Raw genomic sequence first — 18,350 nt, forward strand, 5'->3', positions numbered from 1 at the left:
GTGTGAGTTCTACTTTGTCTATATGCCTGCTTGCGGTCCATCAGTAAGTCCAGCTGCTCTGTCTTCCCGTAATTCCTCAGAATGCTCCATCCACCAGTTTTTAAGTGAATGTGTGACAACGTTACCTCTGGACGTGTGGTTCCTCCCCAAGGCTTCATCCTCGCCTTTCTTCTTACTTTACACTCACTTGCTCTCCCTAAGTGATGTCATCCTCTCCTATAATCACATTCTTTTCCATATTCTAATGATTCCCAACTTCATAGCTCTAATCCTGGACACTGAGCTTTCCTGCATGTGACTCTAGGATATAGACATTTCTGCTTGGATGCACCCAAGGCACTTCAGCTCCGGGGCATTGCCCTGGTCGACACGGTCACAGCTGGCTCAGCAGCACGAGGTCTACATTCCAGACCATGGAGAGCATAAAGAGGGGGTGGAGGGTAGCTGCTTTCATTTACCGGATAAGGTCTGCAGTTGGCTCCCCTCGCTTCTGTTCACGCCCTTGGGCTAGAATTTCGTTCCATGGCTAGGCCTCGCTGTAAAGAATGGTACTAGTTATTGCCATGTGACAAAGCACTTCGAAACTTAGTGGCTTAGAGCGATACCATTTATTATTGCTCATCAACACAAGGATCAGGTGGACAGTTTATCTGGTCTCAGTTGAGCTGGGGCATACACTGGACAGGTGCTCTGCGGATCTGGCTGGACTATCTCGGGGGCATTGAGTGATGCGTTTTTCTAGGATCGTCTCAGTTCTCCTCCCCAAGGCTGCTCGTCTCCCAGCAGGCTAACTTGGGGTGGGCTCTCAAGGCACAGAAGGGTCCCAAGAGAGTCGGGAAGTGCACGAGGCCCCTGGAGAACCAGCTTGAAACTGGCACAAGGTCACTTCCACTGCAGTTGACTGGCTGAAGCAAGTTACAAGGTCAGCCCTGATTCAGGGGTGGGGAAAACAGGACTCCCACTTTTCATGGAAGAAGCTGCAAAGGAGGTGGATGGATATATGAAGGATTGAGACCTGGGGCCATTTTTTTTTTTTTTTTTTTTTTTTTATCAAGCCACACAGAGAGACTGGAGGAATTCAGTTTCTGGCTAACTGGCCATATGCCCAGCAGAAACTCCAATAGCTCTATTTTAAAGGAAGAAAGAAAGGGAGAATGACCATGGGGGATAATTTATAGATTCTGCCTCAGAAGGAATTATAGTTCCCTATTCATCTTGCCTAAACAAAAGTAGCACTCTGAATCTCTTGCTATAAATAATACCATTCTGACAAAACTTCTGTCCTTCTTACCTCGCACACACTTCCTGTTTCCCTTTGCTGTGCCAACCCAACAGCTTGCTCCGTGACTCTTGCTCCATAAAACCAATCAAGGTAAATTGCTTAAAAACATTTTGGGAGTTTAATACATATAATCTTTATATGATCTTGCAATGCTCAGGAAAGGTGATTATGCAAAACTATTTTTAAATATATATATTAATTTTAGGTAAATATTCCTTTTACCTTAAGAACATTTTTTATATAAAGCTATTTTTCTTCTTCAACTATTTAAAAAATCCCCAACGATTACTAAACATTACCATTCCTCCAACAGCCCAAATCTGAACTGACAAGTACATCCTGGTATTTTATTACACACCATCAAGAACACATGAGAATTTTGGGATTCTTTAGTATGGACAGATGTTTTACATTTAAATAAAAATGGACAGTCATGCTTGAATTTAAAAATAATTTCCTCATTATTGCTTAAAGTGAATGGGGTCTCTTGGGAATTAATAATAACTTCTGGAATTTCTCATCATAGGTTTTGAATAAGTGTCCATAAACTATTTGACTTTTAAATCATAGAACCTGGCAGTTATTTGGTGGTGAACAAAACATCAGCTGTTGACCTCAAGGATGGAGATGAAACCTATCAAAGTTCACGGTGGTGGCCATGGTCATTGATATGTTTGTCACGAGTTTCCAGCTGGAGGCTGAACAGACGGTGAAGAATGTTACCATCGTAATTCCAGGCAGCCTCAGCAGAGGCAGGCTGTACCAGGTGAGCGTGACCGCTCCCTGCCCCTTTGTACTGTTCTTGCGCTACAGGTAACATAGAAGAATCCAGGCTAAGGTTTCATTAGGTAACTTAGGTCCTGATATACATTTTAAATAAGTATTTCCTTTCTTCCTAATTCCCAAACCATTAATCCAGTATGAACTTCCCGGTTTCCTCTCTAATAGTGGAACAAGAACAAAAGATAGACTACTTTTGTATTTGCTATCTTCAATGGATTCCTGTAGAAAAATAGATAATGTTCTACTTATTTGCTGTTTTATGACAAATGAAGGCCATAACTTTCTGTATACCGAAGATCAGTAAATATCATTTCAAACTACTTTCTCAATATCCAGTTCTCCTGCCTCAGTTAATAATCTGCCAATATTTTATTTAACAAAGGCACAAAATACTATAATTAGCAATAATTGGTTTGAAAAGGTAAATAATATTTGGTTATAAAATTGTTCCTGAACTTTAGAAATGTTATCCTCATAATTATTGGCAAAACTCTTTAGCTTCTTTTCTTGAGTGCTAAACTCTCCCAAGACTTATTTTACAAACATTTTTGAAAACTTACTGGAATTGTATTGCCGGCCATGATTAGAAATTTCAAGTAAAATCACCATGTTAAGCTGAGACTTAACAAGCTCAACTAAGAGTAGGTTGGTGTCTCTAGAGTTTCACTAGTTTTTACATTTTGAGGGGAGGGTACATTTGTTTGTCATTAAGCATTTATATAGTTCATAAACATGGGAAGAGAAGTTTTATAGAGTCTTCATATCAAATTGGCCTAAAACCTAAAATTGGACCATGAGAAAGCAAACACAGATTTGTGACAGATTTCCTACTAGAACTCTTATAATTTTGGCTCCTAAATAACATACATTTTTATATGATCTGAGCTACAACCATTATTAAAGGTAGACGTAATATATTAGATATATCATTTAAAATGTGTGTCCAATGAAGTAGACATTTTAAATGAAGGAAAACTGAGTTTAAACATTGTCTATAAAAATCAGTATTAATTACCATGTGTCTGGTTTAATCAGTCAAAAGTAAAAAAAAAAAATCAATTCAATAAAACTGCGTATTAAAATGGTTTTATGCTTTTAGGGCTGAATTGTTAACTCTAAAGTGTTAAAGTAACTATAAAAATCTTTGTGGTGAGAAAGTCTGCAGGCAATAAAACATTCTGGGTAATTTTCTAAAAATTAATCTTGTTTTATATTAATTAAATATATTTTATTTCAAAGAAAGAGATGTGAAATTTAAGTTACTGGCTGCTTGCCCCCTAGTTTATGGTGGTCTCTATCAGGGACAGGCACACGACAGCTCAGAGGCCAAATCTGGCTACTGGCTGTTTTGGTAAGCAAAGTTCTATTGGAGCACAGCTATGCCAAGTCAGACCTGTTGTCTGTGGTTCCTTTGTTACAAGGGCAGAGTTGAGCAGTTTCAGTAGAGACCATTAGGTGTTCTGGTAGCTGGAAAGTGTTTCAGATGAAATTAACGGTCATAGTGTTGTTAAAAGGAAAAAAAGATATCCCTAGGTACTCTGGCTTAAAAACAAGATTTTCAATATTAAAACATTTTCTTTTAACCCACTAAAGAACAACAAAAACTGCATCGTTTGAACCAGAAATGTAAAATTTGAATCAGAAATATTTAGAGCGAACGACGTAATTTGTAAATTTCACTATTTAGCAGTAGAGGTGTTCCTTAGGTGAGAGCAAGCTGCAGGCGGGCTTGTTACTGTAATGAGTGGAAGCAGGAGCTTCTGCCAGGCCTTAGAACACAAACAATGCTGAACACCAATCAGCACGTCAGTGTGTTTTTCAAACCACACAACCACACCGCTTGGGTTTCCTCTGCCTCCTCCTGCTGTACACCTCAAATGCCTGAAGGTTAAGGCCAGGCCGGTATCCCTGATCACTGAATGTGCTGACTATGACTGGTAACAGTTGAGTTTACTTCTTTCATTAGAATTAAGGAGAAAAAACAAAATCAGAACTCAAAGACAACCACTATATCAATCTTAGGAGAAAAAAAGAGGAAATAGGTTCAAAAGTGGTTGAACACAATGATCAGCTCAGACTTCACTTTCGCTAGAAGGCTATTTTTAGAGTCACACATTTTAATTGTTGTGTAAAGAAGGTTGAAACATAAAGGATGTCCATGAGAAAGTAATGCCCAGCCATTACATAAAGTGACAGTGACCTGAAACCACCACAAAATCATCAGGCTATTGACAGCTGGAGAAATTCCACATGCTAAGTGACTCAATTACAAAGAAATATTAGAGGTTTGGGATGAAAAATACACTTGAATGTGTAATTGAATTAGACGAGCTTTGCTGCATGTAGGGCTCCGCTGGTCTCCAGGATACAAAGCAAATGCCAGGTTACCACAAGTGCGTTTATCAGCCACAGTGATTTATTGAGTGCTTTAATAGTACAAGTGTACATCAACTGATCCACAGTCAAAAGTGGCAGGTCCCTAAGAAATTTACAAGCACTTTAAGTAAATCAAAATACTTATTATTTTGTTCAATCCAACAGTCTTCTGTGTGGGGGACAGAAGGCTAGTGATAAACAGAGTCTCAGTAATGCACAGTGATTCTGATTGAAGCTTTTGTACAAAAACTTGTTCCCAGTAGCATGCACCCACCAATAAAGACTTCAGTACAAAAAATTAACCCTAAGCACTACATTTAAGTAGAAACGAGATATAATTCTGAGTTTGTGTTTCCCCAAAGATCACATAAAAGAAAAGAAATCAGAATAAAATGAACAACAGAAAACAAAACCACACAGTAATACAAAGCTTTGTAAGAAAGCTCTTACTATTATAGATCCAACATAGTTTGCACTGAAAACAAAGCTCCCATCCACAATGAGGTGGGAAAAAAGAACCCAAACCTTTCAAGTTAATAGAAATTAAAAAGGAAATAAAACGGCGGGGTGGGGGGATTTGAGGGAGGGAGAGCAAAGGAAAAGAAAGAGGAAAGAGGAAGAAAGGAGAGGGAAGGATGACATACCATCACAAAATGGTTTAAAACTTAATAAAAATACGAAAATAAGAACCGAGGTCCGGAGGGGTGGGCAGGTCTATTGATGCACTTGGTGAATGTGCTTGCACAGGTCCGGCGGCGGCGGCAGGCGCAGGCCCTATGTGGCGTACCGCTTGGTCCACTGTCTGGCCATTCGGTCGTGCTCCGCTCTGTTGGTCATGTACTGTGTGGCAATGCTGCCCACCAGAGGGTCAGCTGAAAAGGAAGCAGAATCAGGGGTCAGTAAATACCAGTGCCTCCTCCATTCTCCAAGTCAGCGAAGAGGAGTGTCTGGAAGGCTGGGTGGGCTGGGGGTGAGACGTCGGGGTGGGAGCAGACAAGGAGGAGGTGAGAAGCGGCTGCTCTAACTTGGAACACCATCACTTCAGCAATGACCTGCAAATGACCTGTCACCGACAGAGCGCATTTCACACCAGCTGCTCCAAGAATCAGCTTCCTGTGCTTTTACCAACACCTGTGACACATTTCTGGTCAAGCCCAATTCTCTCTCCTGGTCCCTACCACATACTTCTCACCCGTCTGCTCTTGATTTAAGGTGGGCATTTCGCTGAGAAAATACGGGTGGGCTGTGCAAGGGGAACTCCAGGGTCCTTGAGGAGATCTCTCGGGAGGAGAGTCGCAGAACCTGGCAGCTCCTTCACCCGTGGTCGTGCCCCAGGTGGGGGCAGCACGCCTGCCCCTGGCTATCCGCACTGAAGGGGCGCCGGCTCAACCCAGTCAAGCCGCAGCCCTTAGCAAGACCCACGGACGTGGGGGTGGAGGGCTGGGGAGAGGGGTGGGGAGACGGTCTATTTCCAAATATGGGGATATCAAGACCCACGCAGCTCTTCACTACAAAAATACTGACAGATGTTAAAAATAGCTAACACTCCCTGACTTACCACAAAGTCCTAACACTTCAACATAGTAACCATAAAGGTCTGAGGGAGCTGACGCAGGAGGAAACTGAGGTACAAAGAGCGTAAGTCACTAGCCCAAGGCTGAGCAAGGGGGGGAGCAGGGCTCTTACCCAGACAGGATCAACATTTGATTTTTTAAAAAAGCCAAAGGAAAAAAAAGTAATTTAGGGTTTCTGGAGATCCCAGAATCCTCCCCTTTCTTGACATTCTCTAATTTTACTTTTTCCCTGATTTTTTAGTTCCTGCATATTTGGTGTTGAGAATTTGGGTGTATTAGAACAAGTGAATATGAAGGAACCAAAGAGGAAAAGGAAAAAAGTTAGCAAAAGTTAATATTAAATATGAAAGAAAAGGTAAAGAAGATGGAAGCATGCCTGTGGAAGCATGCCACCCAGAACTTAGGTCTAATACCATCCAGAACTTGGGAAGATTTTGAGACTCTAGTAAGATATTCATGATCATACCTTCTCAATATTAAAGTATGATAGAAACACCACCTTTTAGTGTTCTTCTGAGGCTGATGATAACCAGACTTTGAAAGGCCTTCCAATAAGACCTACCTTAAGTTTTAACAAACTCTGCTTAAGTTTTCTTGGACTTGTGCTAAGCTTGTTGTAATTATTCTAGGAAGAGCCCAATTTCTTATGCCCACTTATATTACAAACAATTAATAGACTCCTCAGTATATAGGTTTGTTTAGAAGTTTTGCCTCTCTACCTACTCTTATCATTCTTTTCCTTCACTTGTCCAAATACTGAGACCGAAACTCTATCACTTAAAACAGTCCAGCCAGTTATAGAAGATTAAAATCAGCAATACCAAACGCAGGCACAAAATACCTGGACATTGGCCAAAGATACTTTTAAAAAATGTAGTTCTTCAGTTCAGACTAAGTAATGAACTTAGAGTCTAAAAAAAGGCCAAAGAGAGATCTGAGTCGCATTTCTCTAGCCTTGAAAATAATCACCCTGTTCCAATGGCTGCCAGTCTAGCATGTAAAGCCTTAGGATGGAATTTGGGCTCAGAAGCTTAAGTCTACATCACTAAAGACAGGTATTTAAACAGACTCTGTGCTAATGAAATGGACTAAACATCCACCTGTACGCCCTAACTTACTGAGGTGAAGAACAGGCTCACTGTCAGAAGAATGATCAGTGACCACACTCTTCCTCAAACTGTATCCGTTCACAGCACGGGCATATCAGGAACAAGACTGGTCTGTGTTTCAGCTCAGAGGAGGTGGAGGGAGACAGAAAAGAGGACAGGGAACAGCAAGCTTTGGGGTTGGGACCGGTGTTACATCAACTGTTAATGATATTTCATGAGGGCCAGAGGGGGGAATTTCAAAAACAGGTAGAATGCTAATAAAATCAAGGTGCATTATGCAAAAGTTTTTGTATGCTTAAATAAACAGTTCATTTCTTTGACAGTTCCTTTTATCAAGTTTGATTTTAAAAAGAGAAATATTTTCCACCTGTAAATTTATGCTTGCTAACTATAAAAACAATAATTTATAATAATCTTAAAAAAATCACCTGAGACAATGCACAAGACAGAAAACTGTAAGTGAAGCACAACTGTAAATTCACTCATAGACAAGTACTGATAACATCTGACATCTTTTTAGAATTTTCTTAATATACAATTAAAAAAGGTTAACTTATAGTCTTTTTGTAATCTTTTGATTTGAAAAAAATCACTATATGGTGAATACGTTTTGATATAATTACAGACCTAATTCATCATTTTTAATATTCATCTGAATTAATAACAATTTCCTGTTTAGAGACATCCGGGCTCTTCCCTTTTTTGGCTTTATAAACCATGCTGTGCATGAATTTTTGCAAATTTATGCAACTCTTAAATCTGTTAAAGTATAAATGAAGAAATAAAAGTATAAAATGAAGGAATTTTAAAATCATGTGTTATTAATCAAATGGTTCTTAATGCTAAAATTTTTTACTGAATAGAGAAAGTTAAGACTGCAAGTGACAGTTGAAACTATGCCATGTATATGCAGCCAATGACTATTACAGTGATTTTAATGAAGTAAGACACTTTTTTGTGTAGTGTATTTATAATTATGCCCCTAAGTAAGGTGTAATCTTGTTACAAGCTTCAAATTTCATGGCTGCAGACATATTATATGAAATAATAATCTTTAAAAATAGATTAGTCAACCTTATTTCTCTCACAATTTCTTTGTAAAAAAGGAGGAAAAATTTCCTATCAATTTGGGTTTCCAGAGTACTACTACTTTCCCAAGTCTTAACCAATCTTTGAGATTACCACTGATCAGTCTTCTCTTTACTAAAGAAAAACTACAAAGTTCATCAGTGGAAACTGATGTTTTATTCTCCTGCAACTTCTGCCAAAGCTGTGAGCGCACATGTCAAGGCTCTCAAGGACCTGGTAAAGCCCAAGGAGGCCAAGCCCAAGATCCCAAAGGGCAGCAGCTGCAAGCTCAATCGACGAGCCTGCATTGCTCACCCCAAGCTTTGGAAACGTGCTTAGGCCCACATCAAGGGCCTCAGGCTCTCCTGGCCAAAGTCCAAGGCCAAGGCTCAAACCAAGGCTCAGGCTGCGTCTGTGGCTGTGGCTCCAGCTTCCAAAGGTGTCCAGGCCCCACGACTGGCCTGTCCACTGCAGACACTAATACTGATAAAAAAGCACACACACAGTTTCAGGAGTGCTTCAATGACACCATATCAGTACCATCAGCCAGACCTTTCAGTCCATGATCGAGGAGGTTAAGTCTTTACCTTTGATACCACTAGAGAAGAAGGAAAGCTTCCTGATCTGACAGCAAAATCTCCATTAAGAGCAACCCACATTGGCAGAGATAGAACCGCCCCCACCTGCCCCCACCAAACTCATGCTTTTCATCAGGTGAAGGCACCTATTTAAGTCCTGCAAATGGGCAAAGGAGCCATCTAGCATCTGGCAGTGCTCAGAAGTCATCCTGCTATATCGTAATGACAACTTTAAAAACATTAAAGTTTTAATAATACAGTATCACTACTTAAATTCTCAGAATAAAATTTCATATTTACTCTTGTATCTCAGATCATTTTATTATGGTAACATTCATCCTTGCCCTAGGCTGTTCATTGGTTTTAACGCTGGCTCTTCAGTATTCTGCCAAAATAAATTCAGTGCCCCTTCAATGACAATACTATTTATCTACTTTGTGTGGAGGAAGTATTTCCTCATAGTCTATTAGTTATCCTTTTAACCTAGTTTATGATGTCCTTGCCATGTATATATTTAAAAATTTCCAGTAGTTAAAGAAGTCAATCTTTCTTTAATATTTTCTGGTTTGATGTTATGTTTGTTTATAAAGGCACTCTCCATTTACTCTGGCATTTTAGAAAAATTCTCCTATTTTTAATATATAATAACTTTTATGTACAGGGCTAGCTTTATCATACACAAGGTTGCTATACATACCTGGACCTGATTCTCCACTTGGGAGTTCTATGAATAGGTTAATTTGTCTTTTGCCTTCTTTGTTCCTCCTGTTTTTCTCACTATAGTTTTTAAGAAAATTTTACTTACTGATTTTTGTAATCAGGGAGGAACGGGGAGGAGGGGGACTGATTTGTTATTCCACTTAGTTATGCACTCATTGGTTGATTCCTGACTGGGAATTGAACCTGCAAACTTGGCATTCAGGGACGATGCTCTAACCAACGTAGCTATCCAGCCAGGGCCTCACTGTAGTTTTATAGTATGTTTTGGTATCTGGTAGGGTAAATTTCCACCCTTCCCCATTCCTTTCATTCACTAAAATTTTATTTGCAGAACCTTGATAATGATGAGGTTTAGACTTGGAGCAATTAAAGCTATTTCACCCCAGGGTTATAGAAATCTCACATCTCTTTGAAGGACATTATCAAGATTTAGGAAATCTAAATTCCTCTGGGTACGACAACATGAAGGTTTTCACATTTTGGAATGTGGGGAAACCTGACTATTAATTACAGGCCCAACCCAAACCAGAAAGATTAATAAGTACCCTGAAAAGACACACGCGCACGCGCGCGCGCACACACACACACAGTACATATGTATGTAAAATATATATAAAAATGATTTAGGGAGAAAATCATTATGTCCCTAATTTAACCCAAATGATGGACATTATGAAACTAGATTTAAATTTGAGAATGCTAAATAAAACTGCATACAAGTCTAGTAAGATATGCGGTTAATCCAGAATTACTAACTGGTGATGCTAAAAGAGGTATGGAGTAGCCCAAATACTAAAAAAAGACAACGGTACCTTTCTCAAGACTTCCTAAGAGAAGAAACGCTGGCTCCTACAGCCCCAGAAGTCTGTCATAAAATAAGGAAACAGAGAGAAAGCTTTGTGGGAATACTGAGTACCCTGGGAGCATGGAGTGTGTGGTAGTGGAGCTTCCCTGTCTCCCCATCTCTCATCAACATAAAAACAGGGAGAAGACACCTTTCTCCTTTCGAGCCAGGGGAAGAGGGTACTAAGAGGCTCGCTACTAAAGGCAGAGGGTGCCTGCAAGGAGACCTGAGTGTCTTCCCTGGCTGGAGATTTAAACCATATATGAGCTGCTTAGCAGCTGACCTGTTCATTTACCCCGTGGCACTCAGCAGAGAGTGAGTGAGCACCAAAGAAGCACTTACACGGCCATCTCATCTGCATCCCGCCAAGAAGGCAGCTTCCCAGGGAAGGGGACCCCAGCAGCTAAGAGGCTCTCAGCAGAAAGCTGTCAGACAGGGGCAGTGGTATTTTTGAGCCAGGTGGCCAGCCAATCTTTAAGTTTTTAGGAATATAAACACAGCTGTTATTAAAATTTAATTATATAAAGTTACAATGAAATCACTTATACAGGTAGTAAATACTTAAAATTCATTTCTTAATTATTTTACTGCTATTATTAATCCTTATAGTTTTAAAAATGTCTACTTTATCTGTATTATAGGAAAAAAATAGCATGCTGTGCATCTTGTCCCAATTATGCATTCAGCAAGGTCATGTACATAGCTTGCAACTGACAACTGCTACAATTTAGGATTTAACTTATTGTTTTGTTGCCTGCATTATGAAAGTGATGGAAAAATGCTAATAGAGCAGATTAAACTTAAAAAAAAAGTATCATGTCTAGAGTCCTTACATTTTTGAAGAGCATAAAAATTAAAGGATATGTTCTCCAGTATTTAGAACTATTACTTTATCCAGCAAAGAACTTGCTCATGACACTGACTAGCAAGTGAAGCTCCAATATCCTTCTTCCTTCAATTTTGTCTTAGTTCTTGATTTAAATGAAAATATCACCCAACATTCATGTTAAAATCACACTCACTTGTCAGTTGCACAGATAAGATGGATACACAGAAGTTTTTGGCAAAAATAACTGAAAGCCTTCTGGGAGAATTAATTAGCTTTGTGGAATTTGCACTAAAGAGTACTGTATTTTTTACTCGTGTGCTACAGGTCAGTAAAACGTATAGCACATTTATGCAGGTACACGTGCACGTGGCGCCACCCGTACTGGCCCTGCAGTTACCGTTTACTAGCACACCGCCAGGGAGGGGCTGGTCAAGGGAGTTGAGCCAAGGCTGGGTTTTCCACATCAGGAAACTGGAAAGTGAACTCTCCAAATAACCCAAATGTGAAGCAGCATTTTGACACCTATCACCCAGAAGGCATAGATGGCAAGACACTGCTTGCCAAAGAAGGGGAGAGGATGTATGGGAAATTAGGTAAAGGGACACTGTGCTCATCCATTATCTAGCACCTACTGCTTAGAAGTTAGGCCTTGAAGAGGGAGAGAACAGAGGTCTCAGACCCAGACCATGTTCCACCTACCCTGATGGAGTGGAAGGAGGAAATTAAATTTAAATCAGGTATACGACGGGGGTTTAAAAATGGACCGTGTTCACCTGCTAACAACAGAAAACGACCTGAATGCTGTGAGAACTGCTAAATATTGTTAAGGGATAGAAAAACCAGATTCAACAAAACATGGCCTAAGGCAGTGACTGGTGAAAATTAAAACCATTCCATACTAATGCCTCCTGAGTGGAGACTGCTCAATAAACAATACATTGGCTATAACCTGAGTATATGTTGACCGAAATGTTTTTTAAACTTAAAAACTCATCCTGTAAGCCTACACAGCAGTGCTACATACATTAAATCAATGTGTATTTTGAAATATAAAGCGATCTGTTAGAATGGACTCATCTAAAGAACGGCACAGATGGTGCTACTGGATTGCAATTCCAGCCAGGCCTGGTTAAGCAATAATTCCTAACGAACTCAGAAACTAACCTTACATTAGAGGACTTAAGATACCAGAGAGTCGCATATTACTTTCTCCCACATACCACTGCAAAAGCTGCGGCTGCAGCAAGTTGAAAAGAGTAAAAAGATGCCAGGATATTAAAGCTAGATTTTTTTAAACAGTAGCTTTATTAAGCTATAATTCACATACCATACAATTCGCCTATTTAATATGTACACTTCAGTGGTCTTTGGTATATTCACAGAGTTATGCACCCAACCCCATAATCCAGTTTAGAGTATTTCCATCATCCCCCAAAGAAACCTTGTACCCATTGGCAGTCACTTCTCATCCCCCAAACCCTCCAGCCCTAGATGTCCAGTAATGTACTTTCTGTTTCTAATATGTGTATTTGCCTGTCCTGGACATTTCATATAAAGGGAATCATACAACATGTGGTCTTTCGTGACTGGCTTCTTGCACTGAGCATGATGTTTTCAAGGTTCACCCACGTTGTAGGTTACATCAGCACCTCATTCTTTTTTATTGCCAAATAATATTCTATTGCACGAATATATGCTAACCCATTTATCTGCTGATGGACACATGGGCTGGTCTCACTTTTTGGCTATTATGAATAATGCTGCTGTGAACATCTGTGCACAGGTTTTGCATGGACATGTTTTCATTTCTCTTGGGTATATACCCAGGAATGGACCTGCCTGATCACATGGCAACTTTATGCTGAACCATCCGAGAACTGCCAATGTGCTGCCCACAGAGGCCGCCCCATTCACACCCCTGCGAGCACTGTGTGAGGGTTCCAGTTCTCCACGTCCTCATCAGCACGTGCGGTTGAATGGCGCCAGATTTTAAAGAGACAATAGTTGGTTGATGTCCCATTGGTCTGACCAGGTAACCAATTTAAAACACACACATACACACACAGAGGTGGGCAAAAGTAGGCCTGCAGTTGTTTGTATGGAAAAACACTTAATACAAGAATAATAATACAACAATAAACTGTGTTTTGTGTACTCACAACTGTAAACTTACTTTTGCCTACCCTTGTATCCCCTACAAACATTTTTCCTGCTAATCATGGAAACTAATTCTCTTATTGGAATGTTTTTCTCATGGCCTCTGGCTATGAGTGACCTAAAATTATCCTAATCCTCTTCCTGCTACTTCCAGCCCTGACTGACGTGAAAAAATGACAATAATCTAACGAGACTTGTTTGTAATGTGCAACCTTTTCTTCAAAATTAAAAAAAAAAATTTTATTCCACAGTTCTCAACTGCAGTCCATATTCTACAAACTATTCTAATATACCAATTTCCCCCTTAAAGAGTCTTTATTGTTCACATCCTCCTTAGGAGCTAAGAGCGGGACAGGAGATGGTTAGAGAGAAGGTGTGAATACAGCAGGCATGCCTTAGATATCCCCCATCTCCATAGTCCCCACCGCATCTGGGAACCTGGACTCAAGCCCAGAGATATAAATAGCCCAGCTCAGAGCCCGAGTTGGACAATGTCTCAGTGGTTTCAGTTTACTAGATCATGCTGCCCGTCTCTGAGTGCTGAAAATCTGTGGTTGAGGCAGCCTGGGGAGTCATTTGAATGCCGTCCAAGCTGAGGAACGACTTTCCACCAAAGGTGTGGGCTTCGATGTGGGCCTTGCTCTTAACCTCTCTTCCAAAAGCGATGTCGCTGAATGCTTTGTTGAACCAGTTGTTATCAAGGAGGGCACTCAGCCCTCCGCTTGCTAACTCTCACCTCTCCTTGAGGGCAGGCAGTGTCTCCTTTTCAGTCCTGTATCACAGAGCGAGCAGAGTGCCTGTGGCACTGTAGATGACCTTCAGTAAGTGTTTAATAATGAATTAATGAGTAATCAGACCCACCGGTCAGGATGGAATTTAGTTTGTAGGTGGTATCAGGTTCCTGGCTGGACATCCTTTCTCCTTCTGATGCTTGAACCTAAATGAAATTTACACCTACAGGATCAGCGGCTCTCCAAGTCGCTGACTGGAGATTGTAAGCATTTCAACATCCCCAGTGTCGTCGTTTTTGTGGTTTAATATTTAGCTGTATCTGCTTTAAGTCTAAAGAAGATAATATGATCTATTCTCTAAAAGTGACTTCTTGCTTTGTCTTCAAGCTTCCCTGCTGCTTTTAGTCTTTGAAGGTTTCAATCCTTAGAATTTGTAAAGATTGTTATGTTTAGTATATATTCTGTAGTTTTTTGTTTTAGTTCAGTCACCTTGCCGGAACTTGAATCTACTCTTGTTTAATCTTGAGCAACATGTTCTACCACCAGACCAAACTTTATCTATATATCCTGCTTCTTCCCTTCTTCTGCTTCAGCCAAATGGGCAGGTCTATTTCTAGGATTCAAACTCTTACCGTATCCTTCTGATATAGGTAAAGAACTATGTCTGAATAAATTCTAATATATCATAGATGGTAAGCTGTGAACCTTGTTTTCCATTTTCCTGCTAGCAGAAAAATGGGAGATTGCTTAGTCGGGTAACGCCCCGGATTCCATGAACTGACTAAACAATACTCATTGGTCTTGAAACGCATCCTTCTTGTTCACCAAAACTGGCCAGGAAACTTGTGGGAGACCAGGTGCAGTCAAGTTTACACACCACTAGTGATGCTGCCATAGTGGTTAGGAAGCCATGTCCTGGGGACTCTTGGCCCTTCTCCTCTTCTTCCTCTTCATGGTCTCTGTCTTCTCTCTCCTGGACCATAAAAATACCTCTCTGAATGTCTGTCTTCATTTTCTCCACTCTCAGATGAACAAAGTGTTTTATTCTTTAAAGATACAAATCTGGTCACATAAGGTCCAAGGGCCCTCTTTCAAAACCTTCTATCTCCCCGCCCACCCACCTTACCCCCACAGCCCCAGTGGCAAAAGCCAACTATGCATAAAAACGCATTTTTCCCAATATCCTGTCTGATGTTTCAGATGCTTTTTACTCATTAAATTATTTTTTCAATACCACAACCATACTTTTATCTTCAGCAGGGGCTGTTCTAAAGTACTGCCCTCCTCTTTAGTTCTGACTGTTAACACAGGAAATAGAAATTTTCCAAGGAGGCAAACATGTTTATGCGAGAGAACACTGTAACATAGAATAGTGTGAAATCATGTTCAGAACAAACATTCTTGATGAAAAGCTTTATGTTCACTTAAGTGTGAAGTGCTGGCATTAAAATAATGCATCAATACGAACTGGTTTCCATCTTAAAAGCCCCAGGAGCAACAAATAACTCCTGACAACAATTTGGTCAGCCTGCATTGTCATTCTAGTCTTCCCTAGGGAGAGCAATCTCCAAGGAAGAAACTGAAAACCACTGATCTCATGAGGAGGGCTCTCAAAACACAGCAAGGACGAAAGAAAAGAGGTGGCTGAAGCACTTGCCAAAGTAATCTGCATATACATTATTAACTCCTTTAAAATGATGCTGAACTATTTAGGCAGGATCATCTCATCCCGTATGTGAGAGAGGGGAAAAAAAGATCAAACTGCTCATTGTGGGATTTTTCTATTCAGCATTTTAAACCGGATTGTAAACCTTTTCAGAGTTAAGCCAACTTCTCTCTGGCCAGATGGCCCCTATAACCTCCCTAGGGTAGAAATCCCAACCCTCTGCTTCCTGCTGCTTCCTAAGTAGGTCTTTGATTACTCTTAACAAGCCCTGTTGCACTTGCCTCTGTAACCTGTTGACCTTTCCTACCTTAACACTTCTCAGCCCAGCAGCAAGTCAGATCTCTGTCTGTCTCTCTCTCCCGTGCGCGTGCACACACATGCACAAATTCCAGGCCTGCACTGGGACAGGACATATATTGAAACTCTACAACTTTCTTACTCATCACAAATGTAGTAATTCACAAGTTGGGCTTCTCTTGGATTGTACAGCAACTTTGTTTACAAAGGTAGGGGAAATCTAGCTTGTATCTGGTTGACTCCTTCTCCATTTGGCTAATTCTCTGGGGTACTTGACACAGTTCTTTCCCTCCAGAGGAAATGTTCACATACCTAATCATAAAGTGACTGCCACCTGATGTGCCATCTTTTCCAGAGATACGTACATTTTCAAAGGGAACTACAGAGACCACACTTAGCACAAAGAAATTAAACTACCAAAATAACTGAACAAAAGAATATGTGTATAATTTAGTTCTATTCTGTGAGTAAGAGAAATTTTGGGTTCTTCAAATCACATAGCTGAAAGCCACAATCCACACTGCCACACATACCCAGTGGTGGCTGATAACACAACTGTATCTTTTTCATCCTCCACTCTTAAGCCAGGTTTTCATTATTATTTCCCATGTAGCTAGCTGTGCTAGTCATTCTTCATGGAAATCTGACCCTCACTGACGATTTGGCTTTTCAAACGATTATTTTAACATTCATGTTACACTACTTTATTTCCTTCTCCAAGATACATCATTAAAAGTGAGAAAATAAATTGTAGAAAGCTGACTTCTGGGCTGTGACCACGCACACCATTAATGGGTAGGAGGGACGGTGCTTTCTGTCCCGGGGATGCCGCCCACAGAAGCTCACCTGCAGGCGCTCGGACACTCCACTGTATCCAGTCAAGACTGGTCAAGCCAGGGGGTTCTCTTTGGAAACGGGACGCCACTTTTGATTTGGCATGAAGTGGGCCACGCTGAGGCCCTAATTTTCAAATACGCGTGTGATGGGCACAGTCACAGGTTCCCAGTGCACCACTGCATTGTAAGCATTTTTTTGGAAGCTAAATTTTGGTGTTAAAATAGAATCTGGTAACGAACACTAAATTACACAACCATACTGAAATTCTAAAATAGTTAATTTTATAGTAGCCTCATAAAGTTTAACTTATCCTCTTGCCCTGATTTAATGAATACTTAAAACAGCTCCACCTATTTTTCTGCAATTGGTTACATTTTTTTCCAGTGTAAATACGCTGACTAGATTTGCATAGTGATTACATGTCTAGAGCTGTTTTTCTTGGGGTGGGAGGGAATAAAAGAGGCAACAAACAGACTGCCCCTAAATGAGAATGTATTCACATCTGCATGAACAATTTATTTTCACTTGCAAATTAGATACCCTTTGTATCTATAATGTTTTCCTTGTTTAAAGAACCATTCTTCATACACACACATTGTGTGACTGCTAGGAATGATGACTTTAAAAGTATACATTTTTTTCCTGTAAGATTAAATCAACGGTCTAGACCTGTCAAGTTTCGTTCCATTTTGTCAGAGGTCATAATAGCAAATTTTTGGTACTGACACAGTGCCAAGGTCTAGGGAAAAACCCAACCAAAAATGCAGCTCTATAGAAAATATAGGAAATAGTCAATGACTATTTGTGGCAAATGAAATGAATAGAAAGACTGCTTCTTTTAATTTCATCTATTTGCAAACATTTTACTTATAGAATACTTTTAGTGAGAATTCTTGCTTACAGTTATCAATTTGAAATTTACTGAATTCTACAAAAACTTTAAAAAATTCTTCCAGATAAAACACAAAATTAAAACGTTCAAAGAGAAAATCATTAGAGAAAATATGACCTGCTCAGCACACCAGGACGGATTTTCAGCTCTGTATTAATAAACAGGTAGAGAGGCAGGAACATCTTAAAATTGATACTAAATAGCCTCTTAGCCTCTAAATGAGACTACATCCACTATTTGCATAAGCAATGACTATATTTTCACTTGCAAATTAGGTCCAACAGGTACCTAGAGATCTGTACATATTTAAATTACTCAGTCTAGGGTAATCATATAAATCAGTAATAAATCAAAATAATACTGGAGAACTATCCCTATAAAGATAAAAAAAATTATGTATCAGCATTTAATTTCATTAGAGGTTACTCCTAATGCACGTGCTGCCAAGCCACTATGGTGTCAACTCCTGTTAAATATTTTATCCAGGCTTTAAAAATTCTTATTGGAGTGACAAGTAGATATCGTGTCCTTAATTCAAAGTTGTACTTAAAAAAAAAAAAAGAAGGATGTATAAATTTCTTATGGCAGGACAGATGGGGCCTGCTGG

At 39.9% G+C, this 18,350-nt stretch overlaps 1 protein-coding gene across 1 annotated transcript in view; it reads right to left on the reverse strand.

The window, feature by feature from the left end:
* Positions 1-4,465: 4,465 nt before the first annotated feature.
* The window catches only part of UBE2E2 (ubiquitin conjugating enzyme E2 E2), a 258,407-nt gene continuing 244,522 nt past the window's right edge, over positions 4,466-18,350 (reverse strand). Inside the window, exon 6 of the mRNA XM_054595232.1 lies at positions 4,466-5,313. Within this exon, the coding sequence (XP_054451207.1) occupies positions 5,216-5,313 (98 nt within the window). The 3' untranslated portion in view covers positions 4,466-5,215. The remainder of the gene's footprint in view (positions 5,314-18,350) is intronic.

The sequence above is a fragment of the Pteronotus mesoamericanus genome, unplaced genomic scaffold (assembly GCF_021234165.1).
Source record: "Pteronotus mesoamericanus isolate MK-2021 breed Mesoamerican mustached bat unplaced genomic scaffold, CSHL_Meso_final scaffold_54, whole genome shotgun sequence".
In the NCBI taxonomy this organism is placed as follows: Eukaryota; Metazoa; Chordata; class Mammalia; order Chiroptera; family Mormoopidae; genus Pteronotus; species Pteronotus mesoamericanus.